This window comes from Mobula birostris, chromosome 4 (assembly GCF_030028105.1).
Source record: "Mobula birostris isolate sMobBir1 chromosome 4, sMobBir1.hap1, whole genome shotgun sequence".
NCBI classification, from domain to species: domain Eukaryota; kingdom Metazoa; phylum Chordata; class Chondrichthyes; order Myliobatiformes; family Myliobatidae; genus Mobula; species Mobula birostris.
The window spans coordinates 183257976-183274890 of record NC_092373.1 but is presented as its reverse complement, the minus strand read 5'-3'; the positions used below and the strand labels follow the sequence as shown (position 1 = coordinate 183274890).

General features: G+C 43.8%; 1 protein-coding gene across 2 annotated transcripts in view; it reads right to left on the bottom strand.

Annotated features, from left to right (window-relative positions):
- LOC140196823 (lysine-specific demethylase 3A-like) overlaps positions 1-16915 on the bottom strand; it is an 83691-nt gene that overhangs the window by 18093 nt on the left and 48683 nt on the right. Inside the window, exons 15-17 of one of the 2 annotated variants that reach the window (XM_072256654.1) lie at positions 14318-14510; positions 5334-5515; positions 1034-1300 (exon numbers count right to left, since the gene is read on the bottom strand). In XM_072256654.1, the coding sequence (XP_072112755.1) occupies positions 1034-1300; positions 5334-5515; positions 14318-14510 (642 nt within the window). Of the gene's footprint in view, positions 1-1033; positions 1301-5333; positions 5516-14317; positions 14514-16915 lie in introns of both variants that reach the window. The other variant, XM_072256653.1, reaches the window with a different exon arrangement.

Here is a 16915-nt window from a genome sequence, read left to right as displayed (position 1 = left end):
ATCACATCTTTCAACCTTTTACACACTGTAACTATCTATCCTCTTCCCAGGGACCAACCTAGAACACAAAGCATAGAGCACAGTACAATCCCTTCAGCCCATAATGTGCCGAGCTTTTAACCTAATCAATCTATGATCAATCTACCCCTTCCCTCCACATCGGCACACAGACAATAGTAAAGTGGAGGGCTATCTCTGAGTTTCTCAAATACCCCTAATGTATCTGCCCTCCACCACCACCCCTGGCAGGACGTTCAAAGCATTCACCACTCCGTGTAAAAAAAATTTAACTCTGGTATCCCCCTACACCTTCCTCTGCTCACTTTAAAATTATGCCCCTTCATACTAACCATTTCCACCCTAGGAAAAAAGCCCTTGGCTATCTACTTGATCTATGCCTCTTATTATCTTAGACACCTCTACCAAGTTATCCCTCATACTTCTCTGCTTTGAAGAGAAAAGCTCCAATTTGCTCAACCTCTCCTCATACGACATGATCTCCAATCCAGACAGCATCCAGGTAAATCTCCTCTGCATCCCCTCTAAAGCTTCAACATCCTTCCGACAATGAGGCAACCAGAACCGAACACAATTCTCGAAGTGTGAGTCTAGTAATTCATAGTAAATTCCAATAAATCCAATCATTCATTGCTCAGAACTCTCTAGAGGCTCCATTCAAATTCTGAGTCAATCAAAAACCAAAGTCACAGGTTCCCCCCCTCCAGAGCTTACACTGTCCTCTGATTAGATTTAATGCATCTTCTGCGTTAACAACCAACACAACCTGAGGAAGAGCTGGGGTCAGCCTGCAAATGTTGCCACCCATTCTGATGCCAACAGAGCATGCCCATAATGTTCAGTAGAATACACAGCCGACATGCAATAAGCAGCAATAGTGAAAAAAAAAACACTTTTCCTCGTCACACCCACACACAGAGACAAGCCTCCAAGTCCAGGGCAGGCCCTCTCCATTCTCCAACCTCCAGGCCATGGCCATGGAGTTTCCCTGTGAGGTGTTCTCCTCCACACTTACATGTCCTTGCTTCCAGCATTCTCGGAAAATATTCCAGTTATTCTTGTTTCTGGGATCTTGCAAGCACAGAACACGACCACCGCAGTACCAGGTGTGAGGAGTGTCCGAGCCCAAAATGGTCCCCTTCCCCGACGAGGCCTTCAACAGCTCCTTGGAATCGCTCACCATGCCTGGCGGCTTTGAGCCATCGCTGGGCAGTTTGCTCTGCACCAGGGAGGCAAAGATGTCATCCAACAGGTTGGAAGTGCTTTTTGTTCCTGTTTCAGACTGGGGGAGGAAATGGGGACATTTTAAAACCCAGGTCTTCCAAGTTATCTTAGAGGATCCAACACTGTTATTAAAAATATCCATAGTGTAACACAGTTAGAACTATAGAGGATTTACAAGTGGCACATGGATAAACTTCTCACCAACACAACAGAATTTCACTGACGAATAATCTCTTCTCAAGCTTCCAGCCAGGTACAGGTATTGATTATAACTGATGTTTTCATTGCCTTTACTGGTTTATTCTAACGATCAGAGTACTGACTGCCTAACCCCCATCCCAGGCTTTTGCAAGTATTGGAAAACCCCAAGGCATTCTTCAATTATGTGAAGAACAAAAGGATGACAGGAGTGAAGGCAGGACCGATTAGAGATAAAGGTGGGAAGATGTGCCTGGAGGCTGTAGAAGTGAGCGAGGTCCTCAATGAATACTTTTCTTCGGTATTCACCAATGAGAGGGAACTTCATGATGGTGAGGACAATATGAGTGAGGTTGATGTTCTGGAGCATGTTGATATTAAGGGAGAAGAGGAGTTGGAGTTGTTAAAATACATTAGGACGGGTAAGTCCCCAGGGCCTGACGCAGTATTCCCCAGGCTGCTCCACAAGGTGAGGGAAGAGATTGCTGAGCCTCTGGCTAGGATCTTTATGTCCTCGTTGCCCACGGGAATGGTACCAGAGGATTGGAGGGAGGCGAATGCTGTTCCCTTGTTCAAAAAAGGTAGTAGGGGTAGTCCGGGTAATTATAGACCAGTGAGCCTTACGTCTGTGGTGGGAAAGCTGTTGGAAAAGATTCTTAGAGGTAGTATCTATGGGCATTTAGAGAATCATGGTCTGATCAGGGACAGTCAGCATGGCTTTGTGAAGGGCAGATCGTGTCTAACAAGCCTGATAAGAGTTCTTTGAGGTGGTGACCAGGCACATAGATGAGGATAGTGCGGTGGAAGTGATCTACATGGATTTTAGTAAGGCATTTGACAAGGTTCCACACGGTAGGCTTATTCAGAAAGTCAGAAGGCATGGGATCCAGGGAAGTTTGGCCAGGTGGATTCAGAATTGGCTTGCCTGCAGAAGGCAGAGGGTCGTGGTGGAGGGAGTACATTCAGATTGGAGGATTGTGACTAGTGGTGTCCCACAAGGATCTGTTCTGGGACCTCTACTTTCCGTGATTTTTTATTAACAACCTGGAAGTGGGGGTAGAAGGCTGGGTTGGCAAGTTTGCAGACAACACAAAGGTTGGTGGTATTGTAGATAGTGTAGAGGATTGTCGAAGATTGCAGAGAGACATTGATAGGATGCAGAAGTGGGCTGAGAAGTGGCAGATGGAGTTCAACCCGGAGAAGTGTGAGGTGGAACACTTTGGAAGGACAAACTCCAAGGCAGAGTACAAAGTAAATGGCAAGATACTTGGTAGTGTGGAGGAGCAGAGGGATCTGGGGGTACATGTCCATAGATCGCTGAAAGTTGCCTCACAGGTAGATAGGGTAGTTAAGGCGGCTTATGGGGTGTTAGCTTTCATAAGTTGAGAAACAGAGTATAAGAGTCGCGATGTAATGATGCAGCTCTATAAAACTCTGGTTAGGCCACACTTGGAGTACTGTGTCCAGTTCTGGTCGCCTCACTATAGGAAGGATGTGGAAGCATTGGAAAGGGTACAGAGGAGATTTACCAGGATGCTGCCTGGTTTAGAGAGTATGCATTATGATCAGAGATTAAGGGAGCTAAGGCTTTACTCTTTGGAGAGAAGGAGGATGAGAGGAGACATGATAGAGGTGTACAAGACAATAAGAGGAATAGATAGAGTGGATAGCCAGCACCTCTTCCCCAGGGCACCACTGCTCAATACAAGAGGACATGGCTTTAAGGTAAGGGGTGGGAAGTTCAAGGGGGATATTAGAGGAAGGTTTTTTTACTCAGAGAGTGGTTGTTGCGTGGAATGCACTGCCTGAGTCAGTGGTGGAGGCAAATACACTAGTGAAGTTTAAGAGACTACTAGACAGGTATATGGAGGAATTTAAGGTGGGGGGTTATATGGGAGGCAGGGTTTGAGGGTTGGCACAACATTGTGGGCCGAAGGGCCTGTAATGTGCTGTACTATTCTATGTTCTATGTGACAGATAGCTTGGTTTACCAGATCTCTCCCCCCCAATGGAAATTCAAGCCTTCAAGGTAGGATCAGTAAAATGTGCAGGGAGACAACAAGCTGGGGTGGCTTCCTGAATAACTTGCAAACAATGGTCAATACCCAATGCCTGATTTCAGCTGATGTACAGGGAGCACTCTAACTAGTTACATCACAGCCTGTTAAGGAGGCTCTGATACACAGACTGCAATAGGCTATGGCCAGCCTCCATTGCGGGCACAACTCAACAGCTATCAGCTGATGACGTCTCAAGAAGGAGGCGTCCATCATTAAGGACATGCCCTCTTCTCATTACTACCCTCAGGGAAGAGGTACAGCAGCCTGAAGGCCCACACTCAACATTTCAGGCACGACTTCTACTCCTTTGCCATCAGATATTTGAACGATCTATGGACACTACTTCACTATTCCTCTTTCACACTATTCACTTATTCATTGCAATTTACTATAACTTGTATGTCTCGCACTGAACCACTGCCACAAAGTAACAAATCTCACAAATGAGTGAACTCACCTTTTCTCCTTGGAGTGACGGAAGATGAGAGGTGACCTGATAGAAGTGTATAAGATGATGAGAGGCACTGATTGTGTGGGTAGTCAGAGGCTTTTTCCCAGGGCTGAAATGGTTAACACTAGAGGGCACAGTTTAAAGGTGCTTGGAAGTAGGTCCAGAGGAGATGTCAGGGGTAAGTTTGTTTGTTTGTTTGTTTTTTTACTCAGAGAGTGGTGAGTGCGTGAAATGGGCTGCTGGCAACAGTGGTGGAGGGAGATACAATAGAGTCTTTTAAGGGACTCTTGGATAGGTACATGGAGCTTAGAAAAATAGAGGGCTATGGTAACCCTAGGTAATATCTAAAGTAAGTACATGTTTGGCACAACATCGTGGACCGAAGGGCCTGTATTGTGCTGTAGGTTTTCTATGTTTTTACGACATCCGTAAATGATAACAATCCTGATTCTGAGAAATGCTTATTGCAATATTATTCGTCAGACAAATATTGTTGAGCTGTTGTGCATGGATTGCGACATTGAGCAATCAGCAGCGACGTCGTCACTTCAGTCCGTACAATGGAAGGTCAGCCATGGAAGTAGTAGTGGTTGGGCCTCCAAGGGCACTGTCCTGAGTTACTCCTAGAGTGACACCATGTGGGTGGGATGACTGACCTTCAACAATACACCGCCAATTAAATTCTGCCTGGGCATTGGTAAGGAAGGCTGGTGAACAAACTGTGTGGTTTGGCACTGCTCTTGACAAGTTCACTGGTTTGCTACTGCTTGGAAGTAGTCTGATTGGACAGTAATTTGCCAGTTTGGATTTATTCTGCTTTATTGCACCCAACTTGTATCAGGCACCAGGTGGAGGCTTGTGCAACCAATCACAGCCACACTTGGACAGCAAGATGTTTCTTACATGTTTTAATACACATACAAACAAGACAATCAGAATGAGGTTTAACATCAATATCTTTGGTGAAACTTGTTGTTTTGCAGCAGCAGTAGAGTGCAATACATAAAAAACTATGAATGACAATATGCAAAAAAATATATAATAAACAATTAATTAAGTACTGCAATAAAAAAGCCAAAAAATAGTGAGGTAGTGCTTGTGGGTTGATTTAGAAATCTGACTGTGGAGGAGAAGAAGCTGTTCCTAAAATATTGTGTGTACACCTTCAGGCTCCTGTACCTCCTCCCTGATGAGAAGATGAACAATGAAAAGGGGTCATGTCCTGGGTGGTGGGGGTTCTTAATGATAGATGCATCATTTTGAAGCATTACTTTTTGAAGATGTCCTCGTCGGTGGGTAGGCTGGTGTCTATCTGAGTTTACAACCCTCTACAGCTTTTCCCAACCCAAAACGGACTGTACAGTGAATGAGGCAAGGCTCACCTTCCCTGAGTTGGAGGTCAGCAGGTTTCTCAGCGAGCTGGGGGCACTGGAACTGCTCGGTGTCAGAGTTAACAAACTGTTGAAAGTTTGCAGGGATGATGAAGACTTCGACAACGTGCTCAGGGAATTACACAACCCAGCTGGTTTAGTCTCTTTATTCAAGGCAGGCATCTGTGAGCTTCCTAGTAGAAACGTTTAGTGGGGAAATAAAATATTAAGGCAACCACTGAGCAAAAAGAAAATTCAGATTTTATCATACCACCAAACAATTTTGAATCTATTCTGAGAATAAAGATTTTGATACTGAAGTACCAATTTAACAACTGCAGTTGTTGGAAATCAGAAACAAAAACAATAAAAAAATTCTCCCCATATTTTCACAAACTTCCCCGATTCCACCACTCCACTACAAACTACTGGTAATTCAGCATTGTCCCTTCTCCCCACCTCCCTTTCCATCAGGCAGAAAATACAATAACCCAAGAACACATAACACCAGGCTCAAGAACGGAGTCTATCCCACTGTTATAAGACTTTTGAAAAGAACTCTTACACAAGAAAGATGAACTCTCACTCCCTCAATCTATCTCATCATGGCCTTCACACCTTAATTACCTACCCGCACTTTCTCTGCAACGCTGAAGACAATGTTCTGCAATTTGTTACGGGTATTTTCCTTTTGGTACCACCTCAGAATGCTGATGCTTGGAATAATTTGTCTGGATCAAATAAATCTGAGTGGTGCCACCAACAACCTCTCAGTCAATGTCAGCAAAAGCAAAGAGCGAATCACTGACTTCAGGAAGGGGAAACTAGAAGTTCATCAGCCAGTGCTCATCAGGGAATCAGAGGTGGAGAGGGTCAGCAACTTCAAGTTCCTCAATGTTATCATTTTAGAACAGTGGTTCCCAACCTGGCGTCCCAGGGACCCCTTGCTTAATGGCTTTGGCTCACAGTATAAAAAAGGTTTAGAACCCGATTTAGATGATCTGTCCTGGGTCCAGCATACCTCCTTAGACGTTTATGAAGATTCAGCATGTCATGTAAAACGCTGACAAAATTCTATAGATGTGTGGTGGAGAGTGTATTGACTGGCTGCATCACAGCCTGGTAGGGAAACACCAATACCCTTGTAGTGAAAAGCCCAGTCAAGGGCCTCCTGCCACTGAGCACCTCTACACAGAGTGCTGTCTCGGGGAAAGTAGCGTCCATCAAGGACTTCCACCATCCAGTCCATGGTTTCTTCTAGCTGCTGCCATCGGGAATCTCAGAACCCATACCACCAAATTCAGGACCAGTTATTACCCCTCTTAAACCAGAGGGGATAACTTCACTTCATCACTGAACCAATTCCACAACCAATGGACTCACTTTCAAGGACTGATGCATTATTTATATTACTTTTCCTCTTTCTTTTTGTATTTGCACAGTTTGTTTTCTTTTCTTTTTGTACATTGATTGTTGATCGTATCCAACAGTACAGACTTTCTTTGATTCTGTTGTGCTTCCTGTACTTGCCCACAAGAAAAGGAATCTCAGGGGCATATATGTACTTTGAAAATAAAATTACTTTGAACTTTCCACGAATGTAATAGTACACGTGACAATAATAAACCAATTACCAAGTCACACCAGCCAATCAAACTACCAATCTATATATCTTTGGGGTGTGGGAGGCAATGCATGTGGTCACAAGGAGACCCTACAAACTCCACACAGACAGCACGAGGTCAGGACTAAACCTGGATTGCTGGCTCTGAGACAATGCCCCTACTAGCTCAACCACTCTCCTGTCTCTTTTTTTGCTCAACACAAGGCATAGGAGCAGAATTCAATCATTTGGCCCAAAGTCTGCTCTGTCATTGGATCATGGCTGATTTATTATCCCTCTCAACCCCATTCTCCTGCCTTCTTTTTCAAGTTGTTCAAATTATGAGAAGCAATTCTTTTTACATCCCCCTTTTCTTCAAGCCCTAGGAGGCCACTTTGAGTTAGTCCCACTTCCCCAGTTACATTTCCCCCCAACATTCCTATGACCTGCCTCCATATTCTACCACTCATCTACACATTAGGATATCCCACACATCTTGTTTGGGATGAGGTGTGAAACTAGAGCACCCAGAGGAAATACATGCAGTCACAGGGAGAACATGCAAACTCCACATGGACAGCAGAGGTCAGGATTGAGAACACTGTCACTGTGCTCCAGTTGACCTTATGGATAACCCCACACACTACACAGCTGCTCCAGGTCCAATCTGATACAGTGCTTAAACTCTAGGCCAATCCTGAAGTACTTTAATTGTGTCACTGTTGTTCAAATGTCTTAAAGTGACTCCTCTCTAGGTCTTGGTTATCTCAGATCTGCAGCTGGGCGTACTCAAGTTAGATTGTCATTTAACTATATACATGTACAGTCAAAAGAGACAATATTTCTCTGAACCAGTGTGTAAAGCACAGCAGAACACATAACACTGTCCTGTGGGGGCATGAACGTTGAATATTCTGAATGTTGAAAGCTGCTTCCATTGTGACTGGTTAGTTTCGAAACTGCAGCTGCTTTTCCCATTGGATAGCTGCCTGGTGTCCAGTTTCAAATATCCCAGGTATATAAAATAGCATGTGGAAGGGGCTGGCCCTCTTCTTCCTTTGTAGTAGGCAGGATGATTGGGAAGGGATGCTCTGCGCACACCTTTAACTAAGTATGTTTGTTGAATATTCAGCTTTGTATTGTCTGTAACTTGGGGAACATGAACGTTCGGTCGAATTTTTACTGTTTGCAAATAAATGGTTAATATACCTTTTCAAAGTCAGTGCATTTCCTGTCTTACTTGCCAGACGGCAAACTTGATTCAACATTTCAAACACACTTTACAGACGATAACTTAGGAAAGTAAGGATAAAATCTACAGATGAATTACATAAATAAAGTAAAATGCATAAATTAAATATTGTACGCTACAGAACAGATTAGCTGGTAACACTTCGAATGTGAAGCGGCAGGGAATTCAGAAGCCAAATGGCCTGAAGGAAGAGACCGCTTCCCATCCTGACCATTCTTATTTTGTGCACTGGAGTCTCCTGACTGATGGCATTCATGGGGAGTGGCTCCAACTAAATTTCACATCATTACTATGGACAGACCCAGCATCTTCTAAACAAGATCCTGTTTAGATTTAGCATTCAGCTGAAATTCATAGGAACACCCAATCTTCCCGAAAGCTTTGATATCACAGACGGTATTGTGGCTGCCGCTGCATCGTACCTCCAGCGACACAGGTTCCATCACGACCTACAGTACTATCTGTGAGGAGTTTGACAATACCCCTGTGATGGCATGGGTTTCCTCCAGTTACTCCTGTTTCCTCCCATATTCCAAAGGCTACTGACCACAGTAAATTGCCCCGAGAATGACAGAATCACAAGGAGTATGAAGTTAATGGAATAGGACAGGTGTAAATGTTCGACAATGGTCCTACTGAACCGTGCAGCTCCAGAAAAAAGTTGGACTGTAGCATTGGGAAATTAGTAAAGATACAAGAACTCTGGTGGAAAATACTAACGTCCAAAGAACACTGCCACACGGGAATTAGATTACAGAAGAATAAAAGCATTGAGGTGCAAACAGTTCCTAACCTGGCAAAGCCTTCCCCACCACCAAGCACATCTGCAAGGAGCACTGCCACAAGAAAGCAGCGCCCGTCACCAAGGTCCCCCACCACCCAGGCCCTGCTCTCTTCTCACTGCTACCATCGGGCAGGAGGTACAGGAACCTCGAGTCCCACACCACCAGGTTCAGGAGCAGTTATCACCCTTCAACCACCAGGCTCCTGAATCAGAGCGGATAGCTTCACTCACCACAACACTGAACTGACTCCACAACCTACAGACCACCTTCAAAGACTCTACAACTCAGTACATTTTATTTTAATTACTTGCACGATTTGTCTTCTTTGTCAGTCTTTATTTACAGGTTTTCATAAATTCAGTTGTATTTCTTTATTGTCCTGTAAATGCCTGCAAGTCAACAAATTTTAAGGCACTATACGGTGACATACATCTACTGTTGATAACACATTTATCTGGAACTTTGGACAGAAGTTTTATTTCCTAATGAACACATACCACATCCTCACCACCAGAGGCCCCCAGCGAGCAGTGAAATCTCCCACTAAATATTTTACCCTCCAAAAGGTGCACTGTCAACTCTTCTACGATTGAGAGCTGATACAATCAGGAAAAGTGCAGGCACATCGCTTCTAACCCCATTACTGTGTAAATTTTAGAATGCATCGTAAAAGTTATAGAGCGAGTTAACAGAAATCAGCAGTGGCTTTAAGTGCCAGCGTTGCTGAGAGATTTAATGCAGGGCAAAGTTTATACTGAATTAATAGCTGATGACTGTTACTGCAACCTTATCAAAAGAGTAAATTCCCCACTCCTTAAAGGAATACTTAGCAGCTCCACTTCATTTAGTTTCGAAAATTCCCTTTAATACCCTAATCAACCTCAGGTTGTGCAGCACTGCAGGGTGAAGATGGTCAGATGCTGAAGGAATCCGAAATTAATTGTAATGCATTGGTGAAACAAACACATCAGTGCATTAAACCAGACAGTGACAGCGAGTACTGGGCTTCCAGTGGGGATTCTGTTTTTTTTAAACCTCACTGTTCTATAAACGCTAAACAACTTCTTATAATACTGTTTACATTGTAAATGCATGCTGGTATTTACAATGCCTATAAAAAGTAATCATCACCATTGGAATCATATGGTTAACACTGAATCATAGTGGACTTAATTTGGCTGTTTTTTTACACTGATCAACAGAAAAAGATTCTTTTCACATTGACACAAAACAGATCTCTAGAAAGTGATCTAAATTAATTAGAAATATGAAACACAAAATAATTGATTGCATAAGTATTCACTCCCTTCAATATGACACACCAAATCATCACTGGTGCAGCCAATTGGTTTCAGAAGTCACATCATTAGTTAAATAGAGATCCCCTGTGTGCAGTCAAGGTGTTTCAATTAATTGTAGTAAAAATACACCTGTATCTGGAAGGTCCAACTGCTGGTGAGTCAGTATCTTGGCAAAAACTACACCATGAAGACAGAACACTCCAAGCAACTCCGCAAAAAGGTTATTAAAAAGCACAAGTCAGGAGATGGATACAAGAAAATTTCCAAGTCACTGAATATCCCTTGGAGTACAGTTAAGTCAATCCTCAAGAAATGGAAAGAATATAGCACAGTTGTAAATCTGCCTAGAACAAGTATCCTCAAAAACTGAATGATCATGGAAGAAGGGGACGAGTAAGGGAGGCCACCAAGAGACTTATGACAACTCTGGAGAAGTTACAAGCTTCAGTGGATGAGATGGGAGAGACTGCACATACAACAACTGTTGCCCGGGTGCTTCACCAGTCAGTTTTATGGGAGAGTGACAAAGACAAAGCCACTGTTGAAAAAAAACTCACATGTGGGAGACTCTGAAGTCAGCTGGAAGGCTTATGGTCTGATTCAAAATTGAGCTTTCTGGCCATCAGACTAAACACTACGCTTGGCTCAAGTCAAACACCACATATCACAAAAATCACACCATCCTGGTGGTGTGGTGGTAGCTGCATCATGCTGTGGGGATGCTTCACTGCAGCAGGCCCTGGAAGGCTTGTGAAGGTAGAAGGTAAAACAAATGCAACGAAATACAGGAAAATCCTGGAGGAAAACCTGATGCAGTTTGCAAAATAACTGCGACTTGGGAGATTTGTTTTCCAGCAAGACAATGACCCCAAGCATAGAGCCAAAGCTGCATGGGAATGGCTTAAAAACAAAGTTCATGTCCTGGAGTGGCCAAGTCAGAGGCCAGACCTCCATTCAACTGAGAATTTGTGGCTGGACTTGAAAAGGGCTGTTCACTCATGATCTTCACACAATCTAACAGAGTTTGAACAGTTTTGTAAAAAAGAATGGAGAAAAATTGCAGTGTCCAGATGTGCAAAGCTGATACAGACCCATCCACAGGCTGTAATTGCTGCCAAAGGTACATCTACTAAATACTAACTTGAAGGGGGTGAGTGATTATGCAATCAATTATTTTGCATTTGATAACTGTAATAAATTTAGACCATTTGTAGAAATGTGTTTTCGCTTTGCCACGAGTCTGTTGATCTGTGTCAAAAAAGCCCAATTAAATCCATTGTGATCAAATGTTAAACAATAAAACAGGAAAACTTCGGGGGGGGGGGGGGAGATACCTTTTATAGGCACTGTATATAATTATACACTTTTTATTTCATATCTGTACTTCTAACACTGTTTTTTATAAAATCCTCTAATTGTTGAAAGATGTAGGTTTTTGTTGCAAGTCACACCAACACACCACAGCAAATTCCCAATACGTTTGTACGTGTCAATGTGTTTGGCAAATAAAGCTGAGCTCAAGGCTGCAGTCCTAGTGGTGGGGTCCTGTGTAAGGTATTTGTCTGCGAGCACAGCTCTAAGAAGCCAGTGGTGATATGGAAGATAGTTTATTATATAGAGCTTGAATATTGGGGTCATAACCAGAGTTGTACTCTATAGAATACAGCCACTCAGAGCACCTTATCAAAGCTGTCCTATACTAATCCGGACTGCCTGCATTAATTTCATAGCCCTCTACGCCTTGCATATTCAGTTACCTGTCCAGGTGCCATTTAAATGTTCTTTCTGTTCCTTCCTACACAACCTCCTCTGGCAGCTCACTCCACACACCAACTGTCCTTTGTGTGAAATATTTAACCTCAAATCCTCTTTAAACTGCCACATTCTCACCTTGTACTTCTGCCCCCTGACTTTAGATACCCTCCCACGGGAAACAGAATGGCTATATCAATCCCTCTCAATTTTACATACCCCCATCATGTCACCTCTCAAGGAGAGATGGGACAGGTGGAGTCAGTTTTCCCTATGACTCCAATGCAGGCGATACCCTTGTAAATCTTTTCTGCACCCTCTTCCGTTTAACGACATTGTTCCTGCAGTCAGCGACCAGAATGATACTCAATACTCCAAGTGCAGCCTACCCAGTGTTGAATACATCAGTAACAGTGTGTTCTGACCTTTTGGTCAATGAAGATAAGCACGCTATACAGCTCCCTCACCACCATGCCCAAGTGTCATCACTTCCAGCCACGGCCAAGAAAGCTCACCTAAACCTGTTTCCCCAGGCAGCTAAAGAAATCCAGTGCACCCCCGTTGACTCTTACCAATTTTTAACTGATGCACCATAGAAAGCATCCCATCTGGATGCAAAACTGCTCTGCACGTGGCTGCAAGGAACAGAGGAGAATTGTGGAGATAACTCAGCACGTCATGGAAACTTGCCTCCCTTGGATGGAGTGCCTACACTTCACGCTGCCTCAGCAAGGCAGCCAGCACCACAGACCCCAACCAACCCAAACATTCTGTCAGGTCCCCTCGTCCATTGGGCAGAAGGTACAAAAACTTGAAAGCACGCGCCACCAGGCTCAAGGACAGCTTCTACCCTGCTGTTACAGTCTAGACTGATCAGGTACTCGACCTCATAATTTACCTCATTATGACCTCGCACTGTTACGATAAATAACTATTTGTTGCTATTTATTGTAACAAATGAATAAAATCAGCACTGTACTTTCTCTGTTACACTTTATTGTGCATTCAAAATCATTTATCATTGATATATATTGTGCAATTTGTTGTACGTCAGTACAGGACAATACATAAAATATTACTACAAGTTACAAAAAGAAATAAACAATAATAGTGTAAAAGGAGACCAAAATACTTAGGTGGTATTCATGGACCATTCTGAAATCCAATGGCCAAGGAGAAGAAGCTGTTCTTAAAAGGTTAAATGTGTTGCCTTCAGGGTCCTCAGAGCATTGCAAACTCCATCACTGGGCACGAGCCCCCCCGCCCCCCACCATCAAGAACATATTCAAAAGGCAGTGTCTCAAGATAGTGGTATCCATTACGGACCCCCACTATCTGGGACACAACCTCTTCTCATTACTACCACCGGGGGAGGTACAGGAGTCTGAGTATGCACACACCATTTTAGGAACACTTTCTTCCCCTCTGCCATCAGATTTTTGAACGGTCCATGAACACCTTTTGTATTATTTATTGTAACACAGTATTTCTTTTTACACTCTTACACTGTACTGTTGTCACAAAACAACAAATTTCACGACAAGTCAGTGATAATAAACCTGACTCTGCATAGAGATGAAGGCAAGGAAAGTACAGGCAGAACACCTGCGAGAAGCAGAACATGGCAGCATCACAAAAGGAAGAGGGGATTTGAAATAAGGAAATTATTAATGCAAACCCCAAACTCATCTGTAATTACCGTTACCAATTTCAATTTACCAGCACAGAGACTGAAAGTTAATATACTTTTGTGAATTTTATGAAAATACTCTCCCCAAAGGAAAACCTCTACACTAAAATTGGGCTTAAAAGCAATACTCAGCAGGTCATAAAATCACAGAGCACTACAGAACACAACCAGGTCGTTCAGCCCATCTAGTCTGTGCTGAACTTATTCTGCCTAGTCCCACCAACCTGCATCTATACTTCAGCCCTCCGTACCCCTCCATCCCTGTACTTATCCAATAACCCTACCTATACACCTCATAAATCTGTATACCTCTAAGATCTCCCTTCATTCTCACTGGCTCCAGGGGGTAACTCTATTCAACCTTCCCCTGTAACTCAGGTCTTCAAGTCCCAACAACATCCTTGTAAATTTCTGAAATGGACAGTCAACATTTTGGCTCAAGTCCCTTCTACTTCTCTCCACAGATGCTGCCTGACCCGCTGAGTTTCTCGAGCATTTTTATCTTTCCCCCTAGATTTCAGCACCTGCAGTCTCCTGTTTCTCTACAACTGGGCTTGAAACATTTGAACTGCTGTTATACATACAAGCACATCTCAGGGGAAGTAAAGGTTACCTGGACTTTCTTCTTTGCTTTTGGTCAGGCCCATCATCCAACCAAAGGGAGAATCCTCTTTCTTCCAGACTGGCGGAGCAGGGATGGGAGATGCGTCCGTCTTGGTGGCATGCACATTCACCGTTGAACTACCTTCAGAGTCTGCTGGCCTGTTACAGCTCTGCGCCTGGCTGGAGGATGGACTATTACTTTGCTGCTGCAACACAAATTTACAGCCACTTAAAACACAAGGTACTGACATTAGCAATATTGTTCCAAAACAACACCGCAAGGGAGATGAGACTTCAGCACTGGAGGTGTTGGATTTGAAATATGGAAGAAAATGTCAAACTCAAATGGGTCAAGGATAGTGGGATGGAGACATCCATTCTGTGGGGAGCTTCCCACCCATCCTCTGGACTCTGAACTGATTCTTCCTCTGGGACAATCTAATCAGAGCAAATGAATGTGGTCACAAGGAGCTTCAGGTAATGACCTGAGACCATTCTCAAATGGGTGGCTGTTTATTATGTAAAGTTGCAGTCTTACCAGAGAAGTGATCTGCAATCTCGTTACACTCAGTGCCTGGGTCACCTAGTTTTGACACAGCAGGCCATTCAGCCCAACTCATCCATGCTGATCAAGTTGCCTTCCTGAGCTACTCCCATCAGATCCAAATCCCAGTGGTTTCCAGCCTGGGTTCCACTGACCCCTTGCTTCATGGTACTGGGCCATGGCATTTAAAAAAAAAAAAAAAAAAGCTTGGGAACCCCTGTTCTAGGTCTTTCCTACCTACATATTTGTTTAAATATCTTTTAAATACAATTGTACCTGTCTCTACCACTTCCTCATCAGTTCATTCTGCACACTCACCAGCTCCTGTGTGGAAAAACTTGCCCCTCATGCCCTCTTTCAAATCTTCCCCTCCTCACTTAAAACCTATGCAATCTAATTTTAGTTCCCCTCTCCTGGGCAGAAAGGCCTGTCACCTTATTTCTGTCCCATTCATCATGTCTGTGCATGAAAAATTACATCTCATGAATTTCACCAAGACTTGAGCTGGCCAAGAGGACTGACATAGGGAGGGCAGTCAATGTTATGTACATGGATTCTACCAAGGCCTTTGACAATGCCTTGCACAGCAAGCTGGTACGGTAAACAACGAGGATAAAGGAAGTGCTGCAGGAGTTGTTCAATAGAAATTAGCTCGAGCATCTCAGTCAGTGTTGCACGTCTGCTGGTGCCTTGAGGTAGAGCAGGATGAAGCAAGGGAGTATTGTCCACACGCGCACCCCCCCCCCCCCCCCCCACCAGCAAGCAAACACATCTTCAAATGGTGGTGCCTCAGGAAGGCAGCATCCAGCATTGGAGACCCTCACCATCCAGGACCTGTCCTCTTCTCATTACTGCCATCAGGGAGAGGGCACAGGAGTGTGAAGATGCACACCCAACATTTTAAGAACTGCACCTTCCCCTCCATCATCAGATTTCTGAATGGTCCATGAACACTACCTCAATATTTCCCTCTCTTCTTGCACTATTCTGTATTTCCTATTGAAACTTAAATTGCTTATGCACTGCACTGTACTTTTGCCGTAAAACAACATTTCACCGCATCCAATAGATCAGTGATAATACACCTGATTCTGATTAGGTTCCATCCTTTAACTAACCAGTGATATACTACCTCTCACCTGAAAGACAAGTGGTTTAAAACCTCAACTGAAATGTGATGCCTCTGTTGTCATGAGGGGAGGGGCGTTCAGCCAGTCGAAGATTAACTTTGGTGGAATCCCACAGTGCCAGCTGTGCTTCTGCATTACCAACCATGCTTTGGGATCAGAACGCTTGAGACACCAACCATGGACCCAAGTACAAGCCAAGGCTGCCCTCTAGCACAACACTGAGGACATGATCACTCCCAGAGGCTTCCCCTTTCAGCAGGAGAGCATGGACTTTCTGTACACTCGCTGCTGTGATATGAGAAAGCAAGAAGCCAATTTACCCACAGCAAGATCCCACTGGCAGCTTGCAACTGGCAAACGGGCTTGGTGCTGTTAATTGAGGGATAAAAGCAGTTAAGACACTGAATAGTTTTATTCCAAAGCACAGCCACAGAATATACAGCTTTGACCTGATGTTGTACCCAACAAAGAGCAACTATTTGCCACTGGAGTGATCATGGGATCAACAGCCAGGTCCCGAATGGGTATTGAACCCCCAACCTCCAGGCCTGTGATGGAGACTGCACCTACTGAAATATCAGAGCAACACCAGAACAAAAAACAGAAAGGTATTATAGAAGAAACATTTCTTAAGCGTGACGGGAACGAATCTGGGGAATTTGTTGCCACAGAGGCCTGTGGAGGCCAGGTCACGGTGCGTAGTTAAGGCAGAAACTGACACGTTCTTGATTGGTAAAGGGGATAAGATGGGACAAAGGGGTTAAAAAAGTCACCCTCATTTTTCCCCTTGGATGAAATAGCTAATAAAAAGGAGCATAATTTTAAGGTGATTGGAAGAAAGTATAGGGCAGACATCAGAGGTAACTTTTTTTAAAAATACAGAGTGGTAGGTGCATTGAGTACATTGCCAGGGATTGTAGTAGAGGCAAATACA